This window comes from Vulpes vulpes, chromosome 13 (assembly GCF_048418805.1).
Source record: "Vulpes vulpes isolate BD-2025 chromosome 13, VulVul3, whole genome shotgun sequence".
Taxonomy (NCBI): Eukaryota; Metazoa; Chordata; class Mammalia; order Carnivora; family Canidae; genus Vulpes; species Vulpes vulpes.
The window spans coordinates 61,232,703-61,255,404 of record NC_132792.1 but is presented as its reverse complement, the minus strand read 5'-3'; the positions used below and the strand labels follow the sequence as shown (position 1 = coordinate 61,255,404).

Here is a 22,702-nt window from a genome sequence, read left to right as displayed (position 1 = left end):
TGCAAAAATTGGCAAAACGGACCAATATCCATAAGGTAATAATCAATTACATTCAAATGGATATAATGTATGGACTAGGATCATTTGCACTACTATCAATGTCTATGAATTATGTAGTTATTAAACAGCTCAAAGTCAGGGAAAGACATAGAGCTTCCACAGAATCAGGTAATGAGAAGAACATGCTGGAAAAATGTATTTCTTTTCATTGTCTATACCCAATGATCTTTCATCTGTTTCAAAGTCTTACAGCTTTATCCCACAATTTCCTTAGAAAAGTCACCAAATGGAATGAATTAAGAGATAAAATGGAGTGTGATCCCAGTGCACAGTATAGTATGGCAAATTTGTTAGATAAATTTGTTTTAGTGACTTCCATTTATTTTGTAATATTTTTCACAATCTACCATTTATTTTTAACTTCATTACTGCTTTTTCTCTTTTCTTTTCCCAAATCCTAATAGTTCAAACTTACAGCTTCCTAAACGTATTACTTCCCTCATCTTATGTTTTAATTGCCCATTTACAATTCCCAAAAGAAATAGGCTCTTACTTACTAAAAAATTATGGATTCCAGTCTGATAATACAAGGAATTTCATTAACAAATACAAAAAAAAAAAAAAAGGTGTTTTCAGACTTTATAGCCATACCTGTGGCTTTGGTTCCAGACCACTACAATAAAGCGAATATTGCAATAAAGTGATTCAATGATTTTTTTGGTTTCACAGTGCATATAAAAATTATGTTTATATTATATTGTAGTCTATTAAATGTGCAATAATAGCATTATGTCTAAAAAGTGTATATACTCTAAGAACACTTTAGTGCTAAATTCATTTTAATCAAAGTATAGGCTTAATTCTTTGTCAGTAGAAGCAGTCTATTAAATTTATCTGAAAAGGAGGGTAATGTTGTTTTGCTTTACATGTGACATGCTTCAGGGATTTTTATTTTTATTTTCTTAAATTAAAAAAAAATATTTGAGAGAGAGACAGAGATAGCAACTGAGAGCACAAGTGGGGAGGAGAGGGAGAAACAGGCTCCTTGCTGAACAGGGAGCCCATGGACACGGGACTTGACTCGGCTCCATCCCAGGACCCTGCAGCCGTGACCTGACCCGAAGGCAGATACTTAACCGTCTGAGCCATCCACGGGCCCAAGGGATTTTTATTTTTTAGGGATCTTATGGTTATAGAAGTAAAATGAAAGTGATTTTTTTGAAATCACTTTCTTTTTGAAAGATAGAAGCTGATGTTTTGTGCATTATTTTCATATATATCCAAAGGGAGAGGAGTATCTGTTGCCTCAGAATTGAAGTATCCAATGGTGAAGTTTAAGCAAAGGAGTATTTTTTTTCCTCTAAACATACTGAACTTCCATGACCACAGATGACATAAATCACTGATTGATTGCATTTAGAGAATCCAAAAATAGGCTATCCATGTGGAATAACAGTACTGCTGAAGTTTATAAAGCACTTATTGTGTTGGCAGATAAAATGATATGTTGATACAGGGCTAGCAACTGTTTCCCATGTGATACATGTCACTATTTCTCACCACTCCTAGTCCCTGGATGTTTACATACTTACGGTGAAAGTGTTTAAGAAAAAGGATGAATGGCATTTCTTCTAAAAGCAACTCAAGAGCTTGCTCTTGGGCATACGAAATAGTTTGTACTATGCTTAGACTTAGCTTAATATTCTTGCAGAAAATTTTTTGAATAAGTTGGCAAGGATAAACATATCAGCTCTTGTTTTTAAAAATGTTCAAGATTTCAGTTTCTTGACCCCATCAAAAGGTCTGTGGGCTCAAGTTTGAACATACATTGTATTGCTGTTGGCATTGATGAAGCGAACAGGTGCATTATGTTACTAACTGTATTTAAGGGAAAACTGAAGTAAAGCATTTAAATGACCTATTAGTGGTAGTATTTGTACTATCTCTACAAATTCAACAACTCAACATTTTAAAGTTCTTCCCAAACTACATGGTTTACTGAGCTCATGTTCCATTTGTACCTTACATAATTTGCAATAAACAAAGAATAACTGAATGTTTATACCTGTTCAGGAGTCAAGCCATTAAAATTGGAAATCAATCAGCAGGATTGGTTAATATTCTGAACTATTGTGGGGAAAAAGTAAAACAAATGACTTATTAGCTATGTCTTTTCTTATGAAAACAGGTTTTAGTATTTGGGCCAGAAAGGTAAATACCAAAATACTTTTTTTTTTAAAGATTTTATTTATTTATTCATGAGAGACACACAGAGAGAAAGAGAGGGAGAGACACAGGCAGAGGGAGAAGCAGGCTTCATGCAGGGAGCTCGATGTGGGACTCGATCTGGGGTCTCCAGGATCAGGCCCTGGGCTGAAGGCAGTGCTAAGCCGCTGAGCCACTGGGGCTGCCCCCAGAATACTTTTTTAAATTAAAAACATTTTTTCATAGTCACTTTAAAATTTAATGATTTAAATGAGTAAGATTTGGCATTTTGTAAGCCATTTAACTTACAAAACCAAAAAGGCTATTTTTCATAGTTCTTTTTTAAACACGAGATTGTATGTTCTATTTTTGATAAATTGCAGGAATGTGATTTTCTTCTCTGTTACATGAAAATCTTTGAAATTATATTTTTGTTGTCCTCTATACTGCTATGGACTTTTACATCCAATTTTTTTTTTTTTTTTTTTGCATTTTATACTGTTTCTTAGTCATGGCCTGCAAGACCAAATCCAATAATTGATAAATATGAAAAAATAAGTTACATTCTAAAAATAAACACTGATTTATATGTAAAATATGTAATCCAAGTTTGACTCTTTTTCTTTGCTAATGCTCCCTACAATAGCGCATCTGTCTAGTACCTCTCACATTCTACTGGCTGTCTAAGGAATCTAGACCTACAAATTTGCCTTTGTGAAATATTAGAGATCATCTTACCCAGTACCTTCACCACTCTATTCTGTCCCAAGAGAAGTGACATGCCCTAAATTAAACATGGTAAAAAAAACTATGACTCGATCTCTGAGGCAAGGGCTTTTCACTGCAAAGCCTATATGACAGCAATATAAGTTTTTTGTTCTTGTTCTTATTTTTCCTGGTTTTATTGAGAAGTAATTGACATACATCACTGTATAAGTTTAAGATGGTCTTATTTACATATATTATGAAATGATTACCACTATAGATTTACTGGCATCCATCATCTCATATATATGCAATAAAAAAATGTTCTTCTTGTGATGAGAACTCTTAGGATCTACTCTCTGGGAATTTAAGTTTTAATCTAATTAACAGATTATTTTCGCGTTGCTGGTGGTGCTTAAAAAAAGATATGCTTTTATTTCAAAATTGAAAAACTACTTAAAAATATTGTGATTATTTTAACTTTTTAAATAAATATTTTCAACTTAGGACAGTTTTATCTTTATGAAATTGTTGACAGTAGTGCAGAGAGTTCCTCTAGACCTCTCACCTAGTTTTTAATTGTCATTAATACCTTATGTTAGTGTATTTTTCACAATTAATAAACCAATATTAATACATTATTAGTGACTAAATCCATATTTTATTTAAGTTTCCTCAGGATTCTTCTAATGTCCTTTTTCTATTCCAAGACCCCATCCAAGTTATCATTTTATATTGCATAGTTATATCTTTAAGCATTTCCTGGTTGTGACAATTTCTCAGACTTCCCTTGTGTTTGATAATAGTAAGAGTTTTGAAGAGTATTGGCCATATATTTTGTTGATTGTTGCTCAGGTGAGATTTGTGTGATACTTTTCTTTTATTTGGACAGGGGTGATGTATTTTGAGGAGGAAAACCGTAGAGATCAGATTCCATTTTCATCATATCCTACCAAGGGCACATTTGATGAGCACAAATCATTGTTACTGATGTTGACCTTAATCATTTTGCTTTCCATGGTGTTTGTCAGGTTTCTCCATGGTAACGTTATTCTCCCCTCCTCCCCCTTCCTTTCCATATTGCACTCTGATAGAAAGTCATCATACACAGTGTGCACTTAAGGATTGAGAAGTTACTCTCCACCTCATTAAGAGCAGAGCATCTATATAAATTATTTGAAATCATTTTGCATGGCATATTTATATATTCTTACCTATTAATTTAGTCATTTATTTTTGTCAGAATGGACTCACAGATATTTATTTATATTGCATAGTAACCCAGTGCTACCTTATTTATTTTGTTGTATAAATTGTTCCAGCTTCAGCCTTTGACATATTTTTCAGTTGGTTCCTTTAACCCTTGGATATATCCTTCGTTTGTATGTGTGTGTGCATGTGTGTGCACGCACATGCATATGTAAGCACTTTCTTGCTTTCTGGCACTACAAGATGCTTCAGGCTTATCTTGTTATCTTTCCTGCCTCAGTCCTAGAATTAGTAATTTCTTCAAGAGTACTGGTTCTTTCATTGGAGAATGGTGTTAGGAACCAAGGTCTAGGTGATAGTTGTGTTCATTACTGTTGGGATGTCATTGCTTCTAAGCTTTTTCAGCTGCCAGAGCAGAAAGATATATGTGTATGTAATAACCCATGTTATATAAATATCCATAAATATTTCTATATGTAGCCTTTTGTATATATAGTAAGTTAAATGTGACAAATGCTTGTGTCTTATATTTACCATTATAATATCAGAATACTTTCACTTCCCTAAAATATCTCCTCTGATTCACCTATTCAATCCCTTGTCCCCCTCCCAAACTCCAGAAAAATTGTGGCTTTTTGAAACTCTAGATTGAGAATGAACATCTCATGAGGTAACTATCACAATCAAGGAAAATCAGAAAGGATGTTTCTCTCATACAGGAATTGTTTTAAGCAAATTGGACATTGAATACTTGGTGATACCATCTTTATTAGAAATCAGGAATTCTGGGCCCTTATTATTATCTTGTCAATATTTGTCTGAACAAAATAGACAAAACACTTCAAGTTGGAGAAAAAGATTTTGAAAGCGGGGGAAGGTGATGATAAATTTGAAAAGTCAAAAGAATAAATTGACAGGTCATACTGATTTTGTTTGAAAATTTCAAAATATGTTTGAAAAGATTCTTATAAATCATGGGTCAATAAGTTTGAAATTTAGAAGTGACAAAAGTTATCCATGCCCTTGGAGACTTTTCACATTATTTCTGAAACACGAGAATACGAAAGGATAATTATCATGCAGTAATTATTATGTTGGTACAATAAAGGAATAGAGAAGTAGTTTCGTCTTCCCTGAGAAAGCCTTTCAGTAGAGATGACATCTGAGCCTTGGGAGAAGTGTTAATGTGTGAGACAGATAAATAAATGTAGGCAGAAAGTATAACATGTGAAAACATCTTGGCATATCAGACAGAATGACCAAATTGAAGAGCCACCAGTTAAACTATAGCTGGAGTGGCAGTGGTAGTTGAGGTGGGATGGAGATGGAAGTGGTGGTATATAGGGGTAGACAAGTATGGATCATGAGGGGCCTTGAGTTTAGATTTTATCCTAAGAATTTTGAAGCCACTGAAGGATTGTGAAAAAATAATGAGTACATTATATGGCATCTTCAAAAGCCCACTCTGGCAGGAAACTGGTGGGGAGAAGTAGGAAGGAACTTGACCCTAGAAAACATCATAGATGGCTATTACTGTAGTCATGGTGGGAGATGATAAGGGTCTGCTTTAGAGCAATAATAGAAAATATAGAGCAAGAAGTATGAGAAATATATTAACAAAAATAAGGAAGTGAGAAGCGGAAGAAGGCAGTGAAGTAAGTACTACTGAAAGGTAAAGCTGAGAATGTTCTCTAAATCCTACTAATCTTTATTCTCATTAAAAGGAGTTTGAAACTTTGATTTCAAACAGGCACATTTTGCACATTTTTATGTTGAATATTTCATTGTTAAATTTCTAAGTATGCTTGCCAAGATTTCCATAAAAATATTAATTCAGGAAGGAACAGAGTCTAGATATTTCTTCCTATTAAGACATTAAATCTTATTAAAAGGGGAATGCAAAAAAGTGAGTTCAGAGTTTATGGCATGACTTTGACATGAAAATGAATTTAAATGTAGAACTCTGTTGTGAGGAAATTCTTATCTTTTTTTTTGAACATGTAATTCATAGAGACTAAAGTGTTCACCCATATTGATATTTATGGTATCCACCTAGACTTTAATCCATAATGAACTTTTCCTTTGGCAGGATGAGTCTTTAAAGCAATTGCAAGTTGTTCACCAGCCATGGATCTTGCCAAGTGATACAGAAAGTGAAGGAGTAGAAGCAGAACAAGATAAACGTGAGTAGACATTGCTGTTTACTGACAAATTGCTTTTAGCCAAAGGAAATCCACAATGAAGTTATTTCCCTTTCATAACATTAAACGTCTGCAAAAAATTCAGGTTTGTTTAGGGCGAAGGTATGTTCTACTTCAGGTTAAATCTTGATTCAGAGATGTTTTCATGGTGGTGCAGAGGCTACAAACCGACTTTGCGAGGAAGAGTAGGCAACATCTCAAAAGAAGGAATGATTCTTCCTGAAGACCAACACGGAGTCTCCATTTGGAATGTGAATCTTCTATAAATATTGTGGAATTGTATCAGTGATAATTTAGGATTATTAGAAAATTTTTAAGTATCTGAGGATCATCTCATCATCATATGTGAAATATCATTATTGGTTAGATGAATAAGTGGATATACATAGAAACTGTTGTAAGTTCACAAAACAAATTAATATTATCGTAGTATTTAAGATGAATAGAATATATAGCTCTTGATTTAAATCTCCAGATTATAATCATAACAATGGATGGATTACTCTACTTTGGCATGACTCAGTACATGCTTCCCGGGGGTTTACTAACATAGTCAGATATATGAGCTCAGCAATCCAGATGACAGTTTGGAGTCTGGACTATATAGAAATAACATCATTAAAAAAAAATAACATATCAAAATTTACTTTTTTAAATCAATAGTGGCCTGCAGAGAGAAATAAAAATTGTAAATGGTAATGTAGCTCTCATGATAATTGGTGTGAAGTGATTAATGAATAATTCCCCTAAGCCATAGCTACCAGAAATACCTACTACGTTACAGAGCTAACATTATGCTTCTGTACCTAGGGGGATCTTGGAAATTACTCTTCCAGGTTAAAAGGCATTTTGAAATATTCTCCCATTTCCATAGCTGTAGGCTTATGTGGTCAGAAGTACAGCCAGGAGAGGGGAAGCAGAATGCTCAGGTCAGAGGAGGCATAGAGCTGAAGTGCCACTCTGCTGTCACACTCCAGAATCAAGGTACCATGGTGACATTTTATAGACTTGGAGGGAAACAACACCTTCTTCAGACAACAGCTGATAAAGACTTAGAAAGTGCGCTGTACTTTTAAGCAAGTACAAAAATAAAGATACTACTTTGAAGATCTTCAGCACAAGGGATTCTGAGTAGAATGATCTAGGAAAAGAGCAGCAGGGGATACAAAGAAGAGAATCCCTCATAAGAAAGAACTGATAGTGGCCCAAAACTTTTATGAAAACAAATGCAAACACACTTACACTTCCTTCCTACCCTCCACACATTTAAATATACATAAAATCTCATTCTACACTTTGCATTTAATCATTTTCACCAAATTCTTTTGAGGCCTTCATAAATATTGCATTTTAAAAAACCCTTCTAGGGCAGCCTCGGTGGCTCAGTGACTTAGCGCCACCTTCATTCCAGGGTGTGGTCCTGGAGAGACCCGGGATCAAGTCCCACGTCAGGCTCCCTGCATGGAATGGAGCCTGCTTCTCCCTCTGCCTGTGTCTGTGCCTCTCTCTCTCTCTCCCTCTCTCTCTCTCTCTCTCCGTCTCTCTGTGTGTGTGTCTCTCATTAATAAGTAAATAAAATTAAAAAAAATAAAAATAAAAATAAATAAAAACTCCTTCTAGATACCGTGTATTCATATTATATAAAGACAATATATATAATTCTGCTCTATTAGAATCAACACATAGGTGCCCATATTGAGCAAGTCCAGGTAAACAACATCCTTATAGGATGCACAGTGTGTTAATGCTATGAATGTGCTATAACTTATAATGAAAACTTAAGAGCAAGAACATAATCAACCAAAATAGTGTATTTAATCCATGTACAAATTTAAACTTCTTTTTTCCCTTAAATCCAATGCCTCCAATCAGTATTAAGTCTAAAAATAGCTTAATAATGCAAAGGAGATAAAAAATCCCCAAAGTTTCTTAACCCTTGTCATCTAATTATATTGTCTTTCTACATATACTTTCATGAAATTTTGATAGGTTGCAACAACTTCCTCTTTCACTAGGCTGCAAAGTCTTTGAGAGAAAGAATCTGTTTTATCATATTGACATACACAGTAAGATAAATATCAGAATAATGAATGAATGATGGAATATATTTCTTTATTATTTCTAATTCATTTATCAAGGCAGTTGGAAATTTAAACAAATAAAATAAATAATTGTGACTGAATAATTATAAAAATTATTCATAGCTTTTAAAATTTTATTGGATTTATAGTTTAGCCATGACTTTTGCCATATGGTCTATCAATCACTCTAAAAAGACCATTCTTAAATTCTCCTAACCATAGACCTAGAACCAAAAATATTTGATTTCAGCAATGTTGTACTTGGAAGTGACCCTTGACAATGGTAAATTGTTTGAAATAAAATCAGAGTTTAAAAATAATTAGGTAGTAATAAGAGCCATCTGGAAATGGAATGCAGCTAGCATTGTAGCCAAACTCATAGCACAGAGAGGCAAATACTTTTCAAGAACAGCATCCAACATTCAGGTGCTGGGACAAGTGTAAGATGGAGCCACTGAGGCACTAACATCTCCAGTGATGCTTGTACTCAATGCATATGGTATGTGAAATAGCAAGATATGTACAGACCATCTACCTCTTGATTTTCTCCATGAAAGAAAATTGATAACATAAATATTTGTGGACCCAACATATGATTTAGAGTCTAAAGGCTCATATATTTGAAATTTATGAATGAGGAAAAGGACAAGATTCATCATTCCAACAGTAACACCTATTTCTTGAGTCAGCTTTCTATAAATTATACCTAGGTAATTTTATAGAATTTTATCATTTCTCCTGAGACAAAATTATCATGGCAGAAAGTTTCCAAATAATGTGAGGATCTTCATAGTGGTGCATATTTCTTATTGCATCATTTTAGAATAAGACAGCTCAAATAAGTTTTATAAAAGATACCTTTAAGGAAAAGATGTTTTGAGTCATTAAACAGGAAGCTTTTAAAAAAAAACTTTTATTATAAATAAGATAAGCAGAGCCCTTAATTAAGTAGATTTTTAAAAAATATTTTATTTGTTTATTCATGAGAGACACAGAAAGAGAGGCAGAGACATAGGCAGAGGGAGAAACAGGCTCTTTGTGGGGAGCCCGATGGAGGACTGGATCCAGGACCCCAGGATCACACCCTGAACCAAAGGCAGAAGCTCAACCACTGAGCCACCCAGGCATCCCGGGTTTTTTTTCTTTAATTCTGCTTTTGTTTAAAAGTATAAATCACAATTTTAAAAAACTCGTATGAGGGGTACATTTATTTTTAATCTCTTAGATTATAGTGTGAAGTCACTAAATAACTCATATCTCAGATATTTAAATCTGCTGGTGTACTGTTTGATGCTCATATTCCTGGGCTTCACTTCAGACCTATTGAATCAGAATCTCTGATTTCAGCTTTTTTAAATAAACTCCTCAGGTGAACCTTGATTATTCTAAATATTAAGAACTACTGGAATGAAAAGTCCAATTGATCAAAGGGTTGTGTTTTCAGAATTGTCTCAATAGTATTGTTAGATTTGGGACTTTCTTTCTCTAGGCAGCTTTTCCCATCTGTATGTTAAATTTGGATGTAAAATATGAGAATGGAAAAAGAAGGCTGAAATATGAAAGTATAAATGTAGAATGAAATAGAGGTACAGGCCCTCCAGTCAGTAGGTTAAACATATATATGGACACAAAATCATAAAATAGCTACTGACAAACCAACCTGCACCCTCTAATCATACAATGGAGTTTTAAAACTTGAAAAACCAAGCTAAAACAACAATAGAAGAAAAATGCAAAGAAAAATATGACAAATAGTAGATGCAAAGTGTGATGGCATAAATTAGTCCAAATTTAGTCATTAATCTTAAAAAATGAGTCTATAGGATAAAAAAATAAGGCAAAGTGCTACTTTACCATGACTGAATTGCTGGGATTTGAGTTAAGATCAAACAGAATGGTGGGTGTGAATATACTTTGTCAATTGCTGTACAAGTATAGCTTATTATTAATATAATATTATGTTCATAAACTTTGAGAATCTTCAATAATCAAAGTAAACATTATTTTTAGTCTATTATTGTTTTTTCTTGTTGTTATTACCCTTGCTACTTTTTGTTTGAAGGCTCTGCATAGTAGCTTAGTGGTCAGCTAATGCCTGGACAGGGTATTGAGGAATGCAATGGATACCCCAGCACTTTACAACCTGACTTACACAGAGCTTCTAGGTCAACCAGAGGCAAGAGATAGAGCCTTATTAGGTTTTTCCTGGACAGATGCATAATACTACACACATGTGTGGCCTTCTAGATTCTCAGGAATATGTCAGATCTTTTGAAAGCTTCTTATGGGCATCTCATCCACTAGATTTTCTTTTTAATTTTTTTTTTTGTGAACCCCTTGTTTGCTACAATGGTATCACTGCCTCAGGTGCCTGCTGTGTAGAACTGTTGCCTCTAATTGTTTTTGACAAATGCCATAGAGACTGAGTTTCTAACTTAGTAAGCTCTAATCCAGGACAAAGAAAAAACATTCAAGTGAAGATTTTGCAGACAGCTTCTATATAGATCAAATCATGACAATTCTCTAGAGATGGGACATCTGGGGGAACTCAGAAGATGGGTAAGTTAAAAATCCCACACAGCTCACAGTTCTCATTGAGATTCAGCTGCTTTTCTTTAATAAATGTTCTATGGCTTATTGCAAACCTTTGGTTAATTTCTAGAGTTGTGAAAATTTGATTTGGTGTTTGCTAGTGTTCTCATTGCTTTTAAGAGGAACAGATTTTTGGAGATCCCTACACCCACATTCCAAAAGTACTTCTTCTATTTTTCCTGATGTCATCAGCCTAGTTTTCTCTTCATTTGAATGAGAGTATGATGTCTTCCTAATAGATTATAGAACCAGATACTATGTGTTTCTTAAGTCCTAATTTTGTGATAAGATACTAAAAATAATTTTGTAGTAAAGTAAGTTTTGGGACTTTATACATATCATTATATTTGTGAAACTCTCAGTTGTAAATATACAATAAATGCAGCTATAGGATTCTATTGTCCACTCAGGATGTGGTGTGACCTTTGTTCTCTTTAATCTAACCTCAGGTTACTTCTTTCCAGGTTGCCTCCCAAGATTTGTTTTTGAGCAATGCTTGAGGGAGTGGTGTTATTATACCACAGCTGATTATTTTACTAAGCCCAAGATCAGGTACTAACATCCTATCAAATGAAAGAACAGAAAAGGATGTGTTAGGGCCAGTGGAATGTAGCTAACATAAAGACCAAAATGAGTAAATAGTGAATTATAGGTGTTAGGGCTTCTTGAGACTTGGAACTCAAAATTTAAATATTAGGGTTGTGTCCTCAGAAATAGGGACTAGAAATATGTACCTCAGGAGAGAAGTGAGACAGGACGTCAGTATTTTGTTCTTATTTAAAGGTTAACTGGATTATCCTACACAATACATCTGTTTGTAGAAAAAAAGATATACACATATAGGAAACAACCAAGAATTAAAATAATAATAATAATAATAATAATAATAATAATAATAATAAAACAGTAATACAATAAAAATAGCACAAGAATAACTAGAAAGATGACCTCTAAAAGTAAAAAAGACAAAAACTTCTGGATAATTAGGTAATTTTTGAAGACTGAAAGAAATCTTGATTTTTAATCTCACTTTCACATTCAATCTTCTGTGAGTATTCAGAAAATTCTAAAACTTCTAAAAAATTCAGGGCATCTGAGCTCATGCCGGGCAATAAATCCTATAAATTAGGCATTTGCATGTTTGGTATCTGTTATCATCATAAATATCCAAGGATTGATCTTTAATCAATAAATATAAAAGTAAGCTAATAATTACTGTTAATTATCTGTTACAAGCAAAACATTCTAATATCAAATTGTAATTTTCCATTATAACAGTGATTGTGGAGATCTATTTGACTATAAATAAGTTTTTGCAAATTTTAGAGGCCAATGCCTCTGAATTATTCACGTGGCATTCTTACTTTGAAATGTCTCCCATGTCTGTGGTAAAACCCTGATAATAGGGATCCCTGGGTGGCGCAGCGGTTTGGCGCCTGTCTTTGGCCCGGGGCGCGATCCTGGAGACCCGGGATCGAATCCCGCGTCGGGCTCCCGGTGCATGGAGCCTGCTTCTCCCTCTGCCTGTGTCTCTGCTTCTCTCTCTCTCACTGTGTGCCTATCGTAAATAAAAAAAAAAAAAAAAAAAATTAAAAAAAAAAAAACCCTGATAATATGAATGATTCAATTGATTTCTAACTCCCTAGAAAAAATGTAAAGGGTAATATTTAATAACATATACAAAACTTAATGTCATCAAATAAACTATTATTGAGTATAATGGAAAAATGTATCAAGTTGCTCTGCAATATATAAATTACATGCATCAGAATAGATACAAAGTTTACCTGCTTTATTTATTGACAATTCCTTGTCATATGCAGTAATAGTAGCCAGAACACTTTGTAACAAGTATCAGAGAAGGCTGTATTTAAAGAACAGAACAGTTCTTTTGTGACACAGAAGTCTTTGGATTAGAATATTAAATGGAGTTGAATTCTTTAAAATTGAAAATAAGAGATACATGGTCCAATTTTTGGTTAAAAAAATTAAAGTTATAAATGAATAGCATATGTTTTAAATCCTTTTACCAAACACTTTTTTGTTTATCTTGGAATATTCTTCCATTTGCTCTAGGTGTAGCCTGACACTACAAAATATAATAATGAAAATAAAATGAAGGGAAATCTAGTTGATTCTCTAACCTTGATGGTTTTAGCTTATAGGCAGTCTTATATTAGATGGGTTATATCCTTCACAAATGAGAAGAATGTATTGACTAGCTACAAGTATAACCTATTTGTTCTCCATGAATTATGTTCTGTGTATTTTCAGTTACTGTAAGAACGTCAGCATTTTCACACCAGACAAACCATTGCATAATGTCCCCTGACTTGTTTTGTAACATTGACCTGCTTCACTTTCACAAATTAAACAGACTTGAGTATTTTTGACCCAAATTAGTTTTTTTTTTTTTTTAGTTAAGGTTCTCCAATATGTTCCATATGTTCTGTAGACCAAATTACCTCCTTAGAATCGTGTTTATGAATCTTAAATTTTAAGACACATTAGTGAGAAACTGTTCTGTGTTGGGCTCTATGGCATGGGAGATACAAAAAATTTTTAAAAAGGTTAAGATCTCTTTTCTCTAGTAAAGAGAAGTGCATAAGCATCTGTAGCATAAGGTATACTATTTCTTAAGAGATAAATCTAATGTTAAAGAAATAAGAACATACAATTAGAAAGATCTTAATGAAGAAGTGGTGTTTGAACTAAGAAATGGGTAGGATTTTGAAGTACAGGGATGAACAAAAATGGCATATGAGCAAGAATAACACAGGGCAAGGACACCAATGTAGGAAGAACATTGGTTATGTTTGGTGGCCCAGGAAATTAGCAATTCATACTTTTAGGGAAAAACACTAGACACAGGGAATCAGAGAATAATAAGTCTGGAAAGGTAAGTCACAAAAACAACACAGAGGGTGCAAATTATAAGGATAAGAAATGTGAATTGGTAAAATAAACAGTGGAGAAATCTTTACATAGGGAGGAGCTCTGATAAGAACGTTCATATTCATACCTTTGGATAACACCAGCACAAATGATGAGGAGGCCCAGATGCTTGGCCCTTTACACATTTCTTAACTTGATGAGAAGAAAACTAGTTTTTAAACTACCTATGCTCTAGTGCTATTTCAAACAGAGATCATCATCTCCCTAAGACATTCCTTTTATTTTTTAAGATTTTATTGATTTGTTCATGAGAGACACAGATAGGCAGAAACATAGAGGGAAAGGCAGGCTACTCACTGGGAACCCAATGTGGGACTTGATCCTGGGACTCTGGGATCACGACCTGAGTTGAAGACAGACTCTCAACCACTGTGACACCCAGACACCCCAAGACATGCCATTTTAAACATATAATAGAATATTACTCAGCCATAAGAAAGAATGAAATCTTACTTTGCAATGATGTGGATGGAGCTACGGTATATTATGCTAAGCAGAATAAGTCAGAGAAAGGCAAATGCCATCTGATTTCACTTATATGTGGAATCTAAGTCACAGAATGGAAGAAAGTGGCGGACCAGGGGAAGAGGGAGGCAAACTAGAAAACAAACTGTTAACTATAGAGAACAACCTGAGGGTTACTAGAGGGGAGGAGGGGGAGGTGGGTTAAATGGGTTAATAATAGGTATTAAGAAGGACACTTGGGGGGATCCCTGGGTGGCGCAGCGGTTTGGCGCCTGCCTTTGACCCAGGGCGCGATCCTGGAGACCTGGGATCGAGTCCCACGTCGGGCTCCCGGTGCATGGAGCCTGCTTCTCCCTCTGCCTGTGTCTCTGCCTCTCTCTCTCTCTCTCACTGTGTGCCTATCATAAATAAATAAAAAAAGAGTTTAAAAAAAATAAAAAAATAAAATAAAAAAAAATAAAAATAAAAAGTAAAAAAAAAAAAGGACACTTGGAAGGAGAACTGCATGTTTTAAGTGATGAATCACTAAATTCTAGTCCTGAAACTAATATTACAGTGTATGTTAACAAAGTGGAATTTAAATAAAAACTTGAAATAAAAAAAATTAAAAAATAAAAATAAAGTAAAATGAGTCTATTGTAGGCATAAATAAATAAATAAATAAATAAATAAACCTTTAAGAAATTATTTTCTTTACTATGCAAAGAAGGCAAACATGGACAATTAGTACAGCCCAACTTATAGGAGAAGAAATAAATCATTGTTGAAGTGCTTTTTAAAACTTTGTTGTTGTTGAGTGTAGTTGTTAATCTATCAATTAAGTATCACTAAAATATGTAGCTCAAGCTTATAATTTTAATTCTTTGAAAATTAATATTAGAGTAAATTCTTGACTGAAGTCTTAAAGTATGCATGTTTAGGTATTTTTTATGTTAAAACCCTTATCAGAAATATGGTTTGTAAATGTTGTCTCCCAATCTGTAGGTTACCTTTTTTATTTTGCTGTTTCCTTTGCTGTGCAGAGGCTTTTTAGTTCGATGGAGTCCCACTTACTTATTTTGCTTCTATTGCCCAAGCTTTTGTCATGTCTAAAACATGATTGCCAAGACCAGTGTCAAAGAGTTTTCCCCCTGTTTTCTTCTAAGAGTTTTATAGTTTCCAGTCTCACATTTAACTGTTTAAAACATATGAGTTGATTTTTGTGTATATTGTGAGATAAGGATCCAATTTCATTCTTTTGCATGTGGCAACTCAGTTTTCCCAAAATCATTTAGTGAAAGGACTATTGTATATTGTACATTCTTAGCACTCTTGTTAAAAACCAGTTGACCAAATATGCTTTGGCTTATCTCTGGACTCCCTATTCTACTCCATTGGTCTATGCGTCCATTTTTATACTGGTACCGTACTATTTATTACTATGACTTTGTAATATCATTTGAAATCAGAACGTGTGATGCCTCCATCTCTGTTCTTTCTCAAGATTGCTTTGGCTATGAGGAATCTTCTGTGGTTCCATAAGAATTTTACAATTGTTTTCTATTTCTGTGAAAAATCATGGGAGTTTTTATAGAGATTTCATTGAGTCTGTATATTGCTTTGTATGGACATTTTAGCAGTATTAATTCTTTAAATCCATCAGCATAGGATATCTTTCCATTTATTCATGCCTTCTACATTTTCTTTCAGCATGGTTTTATAGTTTTCAGTGTACAGATCTTTCATCTTCTTCATTAAATTTCTTAAGTAGTTTATTCTTTTGATGCTATTGTAAATGGAATTGTCTTTTGTTTTATTTCATTTTCAGAGAGATCTTTTTTGTTTTAAGAAGTGCAACTGATTTTTGTATGTTGCTTTTGTATTTTGTAACTTTACTGAATTTATTTATTAGTTCTAACAGGATTTTGTGTGTGTGCATGTGTACTTGCATGGAATCTTTAGGGTTTTCTATATATATAGGATTATGAAATCTACAAACAGCGATAATTTTACTTCTGTTCTGATTTGGATGCCTTTTATTTCTTTTTCTTGTCTGATTGCTTTTGCTAGAATTTCCTGTACTATTTTGAATAGAAGAGGCAAGAATGGGCATGCCTTGTACCAGATCTTAGAGGAAAAACTCATTTTTTCTCATTGATTATGCTGTTACCCACGGGAGTTTCATAAATGGCCATGATTGAGTTGAAGAATTTCCTTTTATACCTATTTTATTGAGAATTTTTATTAAACCATCTATTTGTTAAGGGATTAATATCCAAAATATATAAGGAATACATACAATTCAATAACAAAACAACATAAAATCCCTAATAGCCCAATTAAAATTTGGACAAAGAAACTTAATAGACATTTTTCCACAGAAGAAATACAAATGGCCAACAGGTACATAAAAAGGTGCTCAACATCACTAATTATCAGGGAAATGCAATCAAACCCCATGAATGAAATATAGCCTCACACCTTTTAGAATAGTGTTTATCAAAAAGATAAATGTTGCTTAAGATGTGGGAAAAAAGAGAACCCTGTACATTGTTGATGGGAATGTAAATTGGTATACCCATTATGGAAAACAGTTCATGTCCCCTAAAAAATAAAAATAAAACTTCCATATGCTCCAGCAAGTCCTCCTCCGGATATATGTTCTAAGGAAGTGAAAGCACTGGGTGTCATTCCTGAGAAGGAAAGCTTTCGATTTTGCACCATGAAGGTATGATATTTGGTTTATAGGTTTGTGTGTGTGTGTGTGTGTGTGTGTGTGTGCGTATACACTTTTTTTAGATTAAGAAAATTTTCTTTCATTCTTAAACCATTGAAATGTTTAAAAATCATGAATACATGTCAAAATTATCAAACATTTTAATTAATTTTTAAACATTTCTCTCACTTATGTTAGTGTGGTTAATTTCATGGATTAGTTTTTGAGCGCCAACTTGGGATTGCATTTTGCAATAAACCTAACTTGATAGGGACATTGGTAAAAGTTGTTTAGGATTTTTATCTCTATATTTATGATTCTTTTGGCTTATTTGGGCAAAAAAGATTTTCCTTTATCACAATTCTACTGTTATGTTTTTGAATCAACATTAGCTAGCTTCATAAAATAGGTTGGGGAATATTTCCTGATGGATTCTCTGGAAATGTTTGTGTAACATTGAATTATTTTTTAAATGATTAGAGAGATTCCATGGTGGAGCTATATATGGGCCTCAAAATTTCTTCATGTGAAGAATTTCTAACTATGAATTTAATGACTCTAATGGCTATGTGACTACTCCAATTTTCTATTTCCTCTTGTGACTGTTTCGGTAATCTTTATTTTTCTAGAGGTTTGCTCATTTCATTTGAATTTTCAAATTCATTCTCACAAAGTATTTATAATATACTCATAGCTTTTAGAAAAAATATGTTCCAGTCCTGTAGTGATGTCTCTTTTTTAATTAATTAATTTATTTTGTTGGTTATGCAGTCACAGATTATAGATTCAAGGGCAATGGACATAGTTGTAGGAAGTGATGGGAAAAATGTAAAGGAATGTGGGGGTTATGTTTTAAAATTACCATGGCCAGCAATTAACATATGTTAGACATTCTAAATGTATGCAAAATGCACCCTACCTCCATTTTCCATCCATTTGTTTCTATGTATCACTGTGGAAGTTTTATTCTGATCTATGTTCAAGTTTATCATTTCTCTCTTTAATGCTATAAAATCTGCTGTTTAACACATATGTTGACTTTCAACTTTCATTTACTATATGTATTTTAGCATTTTCATGTATTTATTTTTAATTTCTAGTTATATCCAAAAACCCTAAATATTGTCTTTCATTTCTTACTACCCATACTTATTTTGAAATCTATATTTAAATATATTATCTGATTCCTTGTGAGTCTGTTTCTATTATCTCTTATTTTCTCTTGTTTTATTTTATCACATGGTCTTGTCACTATGTATATCTGTTTATTTTTGATTAGGTGCTGAAAATGTATATGACAAATTACAAAGATGATTTGAGACCTACAATGATGTTATCTTCTTACAGATAGGATTTTACTTTGTTTCTGGGGTACTAGCAATCCTAGATTATTTGAATTCAACAAAAAGTTCAGAAGATTTTAAATGTTATTTTATTTATTGAGAGAGCTGGTTTGTTTCTATTTTGCCCTTATTCTTATCATGTGGCCCATCAGAGTAGCAACCCCAAGCCTAGGGAATTAATATGGGTCATCTTCCTCGTAAGTCTGGATCCTCAATTTTTGTTCTGTCTGCCTCTGAATCTTTTGCAAGTTGTCAGCCTCTAAGGACTTTCTTCTGCAACTGGTAGATACCTTTAGAGGAACGATATCCTCAAATTCCATGCTCATTTCTGTTTATTTTCTTGTTCTTCCAGATATTGACCAATTAATACGTTATTATTTTGGTAGATCCCTGATGCTCTATCTGTATAATTCACCCAACCAATCCTGGATGTTAAAATTTTTAACTCTAATATATTTCAGTAAATGTGGCAAAATCAGAATATTTTCAAGTAATAGCATTTAGTTTACAAAGACTAAGAAAATATTTATTTTTTAATTGCTTTAATTTGTGCCAAACATAGTGCTGGACACACAGTATATGCTTGCTAAATATTAGTATATCCTGAGTTTTTACTTTTATACTAAAGATATTCATATAAAATGGTTTCTATTTGTGGGGGAAAAAAGGACAATTTATCTTCTAAACCACCAGGACTGGTCTCTTGCTTCTTATTAGGTTTCTACTTACCTTTACTGATGTTATTATTAATGACATTGTGTTTTTACTCCTTTGTGGAATTTGTTCCCAGACACTTACTAGGTCCTTACTTGTGACTGACTAATGGCCTCATATTTTTATTGTGAGCATACAAAATTGTCATTTTATTAGCTCATTGGGACACTAATTTTCTTTTTTTAGACATTATGATGGAGTGGGATAAAACTAGGAGTCAGAGGACTATAAGGTCTTCCTTCCCTGTGGTCCTCAGGCTAATATATTGCAGAGAAAAGGCTTATACTCAGGTGCATCTACAATTGCTCAGTTCTCAGATTGTAACTATCAAAGGTGCATTAACTACATGGGAGTTAAGAGAATGCTTTCCTTCGGGATTCTCCACCAAATTATGTTTGCCTTTTACTTGCTAATGAAGCAACAGTTCATTTTTCTGATTTTCTTAATTGTGCTATGGCTTTTGCATTCAGCTTGCTGCTTCTAATATGCCTTGGTACTAGCAGAGGAGAGACGGATTTTATCCAACTTTGGAGCCAAAAGAGTGACTTCTTCCTTGGGTGGGTTCATGGGTGGTATGATTATCTTATGCAGTGTTCATATGTATTTTCCGAGGCTGAAAGAGTTCATCTCATATTTACTAATTGGTGTACCTGCAGCCATATCATCATTGAGCCCAACCTACCTTATCATTTCACTCTCCTTTTTCATCTTTCTTCAGACTTAAGTGCTTATTTACCTCAAGCTAACAGAAAAAAAGCCAAAGAACAAATTATTTCCTCCAAAAGATGCTATGTTTCCACTCTCTGGGTTAGACTAAAAGTTGACTGCCGTAGTCTCCTAAAAGTAGAATAAACCTGGAGTATATTTGTTATTAGGATCTGACAAGAAATCGTCGCCTGAAGATAGGCATTGTGGCTGAAGAAACTATTTGTGTAGGCAGAATAAAGAGGGTATATGAAGATAGAAGAAGAGTTCTAAGCACTTAAGAACTTAAAAAATGTGGAAAAATAAATCTTTTCACTGAGAAAGCATATATTCTTATAGATATATGATTTAATAATGAATTAGGGAAATTGTCCCATAGGCTAACATAAAATAGAATTATGAAGTCTATTTGAGTAATTAAAATGATATCACTCCATTTCTCCTTAAAGCCTATTATGAGTAACTGACATTTTAAGGCTTATATAGATATGCATGTATCTTCAAAAGAAGAGAAAATGGAAGAGGACTGACACTTATTAAATTTTTGGTGATATGTGCTATGTAGTATCTCCTTTAATCCTTGTGACAACTTCATATGTAGGTGATATTATTCTGGTTTTACAAACTCAGATCTGTTAAATATCTTTTCCCAAGGATACACAATAAGTGCAATTTACATTCTAGCTTAATCGAAGGCCATATGTTCTTCTCCAAAAATGTCATTCCATCTCTTTATAAAAAAAAAAAAAAGGAGAGAGGAGGAATGTGTGTATAGATAGTATCAAGAGAGGAATTATTTCACTGAGCACAGTTTGTATCATAAAGAAAACACTATAGAGCATGAAAATAAGAAAAAATGACATATAAAGAAACAAGCAGTGTTACATTTGGTTAGAAAATCTGCTTTTAATATAAACTTCAACTTGATTTACTTAATTTTACACTGTGTTCCAAATTGTTATCTACAGACGAAGTCATCCAGAAAATTAAGGGAGGCATACATGGTAAACATAAAAATTAAAATTTTGACAGAATAAAATAAATAACATTTAGTAATTACATTAAACATGTTTTAAATCCCATAGTTAGATATTAAAAATAGAACAACTGTTCAAAGCAGGCTGCCAAATTTCTTCAAAATGAGTTGTTTTGAAATGTTGACTAAATATCCCAAAACTATATATCAACTTCAGTATAATTAAACATTCTTCAGACCAAAAACATGGCTTTTCTTTATATTTTTAAACATATGTTATATGGGACTTTCTCCTTCATATTAGGACCCAAAGAATTATCCATGTTAATATTTAAAATAATTTTCAGAAATTTTCTACTAGTTACACAAGGCTTTATAATTTATAAATTACTTCCACATATTTAATCCCAAAAATTAACCTATTAGGGAAAATCTATTCTTGTTCCTATTTTACATTGTAAGTATTCGACACATATTTATTTAATAAATATTTATGTATTCATCATTGATTTACTTAATAAATATTTACTGAATGAATTGAACGAATGAAGGAATCAATGAATTTAATTCATATTGTTTAAGTGACCTTTGAAGATCACTTGAGAATGGCCAAGCCTGAGTCTCTATCTTCTCATTATTCAGGGAGGCCAGAGTGTCTAGAAACATAGACAAATATATGTAATAAATGGTTTATTAGTCTACATAAAAAAACATGATATGTTCAATGACATTTCCTATGTTCAGTGTGTCGTTCCTTTGTCCTAATAATAATTTAGTCAGAGTTGCAATGAACATAGAGCATTAATGCAGCATTTACATCACTCCTTATATATGCATTTGTGATCCCTGCCTCAGGTTATTTGTGTTGCTATTTTTCACTGAATAAACCTGTACTGATAGCGTTCAAGAAGAAAGTAAGCAGGGAACCCTAGGCGGCACAGCGGTTTGGCGCCTGCCTTTGGCCCAGGGCGCTATCCTGGAGACCCGGGTTCGAATCCCATGTTGGGCTCCCGGTGCATGGAGCCTGCTTCTCCCTCTGCCTGTGTCTCTGCCTCTCTCTCTCTCTGTGACTATCATAAATAAATTTAAAAAAAAAAAAAAAAAAGAAGTAAGCAAGCAGGTTCTAATCTGTAAACAAAAATATTATCTTAATTTCTACACTTTATGGCTACTCTCTTGCTTGCTTTTATTTCCTCCCACCAAAAGTGCTTCATTTCTTAATCCTCCTAAGTAGGGGGAATAATAGGCCATCCCCTGGATGAGTAGTACTGCTTCACAGAGGGAAGCAGTGTAAGGCTGGATACTCAAGTCAGTTGCCATACAAGAGCAAGTGTTATGCCAAAGTTCAATTCAGAAACTTGAGATCAGTTAATTCTGTCTTTTATTTCTATTATCCTTGGCCACTTTGCCTTGCTCCACTGCCCCTATCAAAATAGAATCTCCTCATATATTTGTTTTCTTAAGCACTGTGGATATATTTCCCAGATCTTTCTACTGTGCCCTATGGAACTTGAATTTTACTTGCAAACTGATTGTCTGTCAGTGCTATTCAAAGAACACTCTTCATGCACTCACCCTTTTTTTGGCCTTATTTGCAATGGTTCCTGGAAAATACTGTTACCCTTATAACCCTCACCAGGGGAAGCTGCTCCTTTCAATTGCCAGGTGTCAAGTACCATGAGGTAGCATCACACATTTGTCCAGCTGTCCTCTTTCTTTCCTTGTCACTATAATTTTACTGACCATTCCTATTCTTTCGTGTGAGGTGCTTACATTTGATTCATTGCTTTTCTCCCTGCCTCAATCCTATCATTAGGAAAACTTGACTCCTACTTGAGAGACTTATCCAATGTCTT

General features: G+C 33.6%; 1 protein-coding gene across 4 annotated transcripts in view; it reads left to right on the top strand.

The window, feature by feature from the left end:
* Nucleotides 1-22,702, top strand: part of C13H8orf34 (chromosome 13 C8orf34 homolog) — a 395,548-nt gene that overhangs the window by 344,290 nt on the left and 28,556 nt on the right. For all 4 annotated transcript variants that reach the window (XM_026012287.2, XM_072734592.1, XM_026012273.2 and 1 more), the window contains exon 12: nt 6,209-6,302. In XM_026012287.2, coding sequence (XP_025868072.1) covers nt 6,209-6,302 — 94 coding nt within the window. The remainder of the gene's footprint in view (nt 1-6,208; nt 6,303-22,702) is intronic.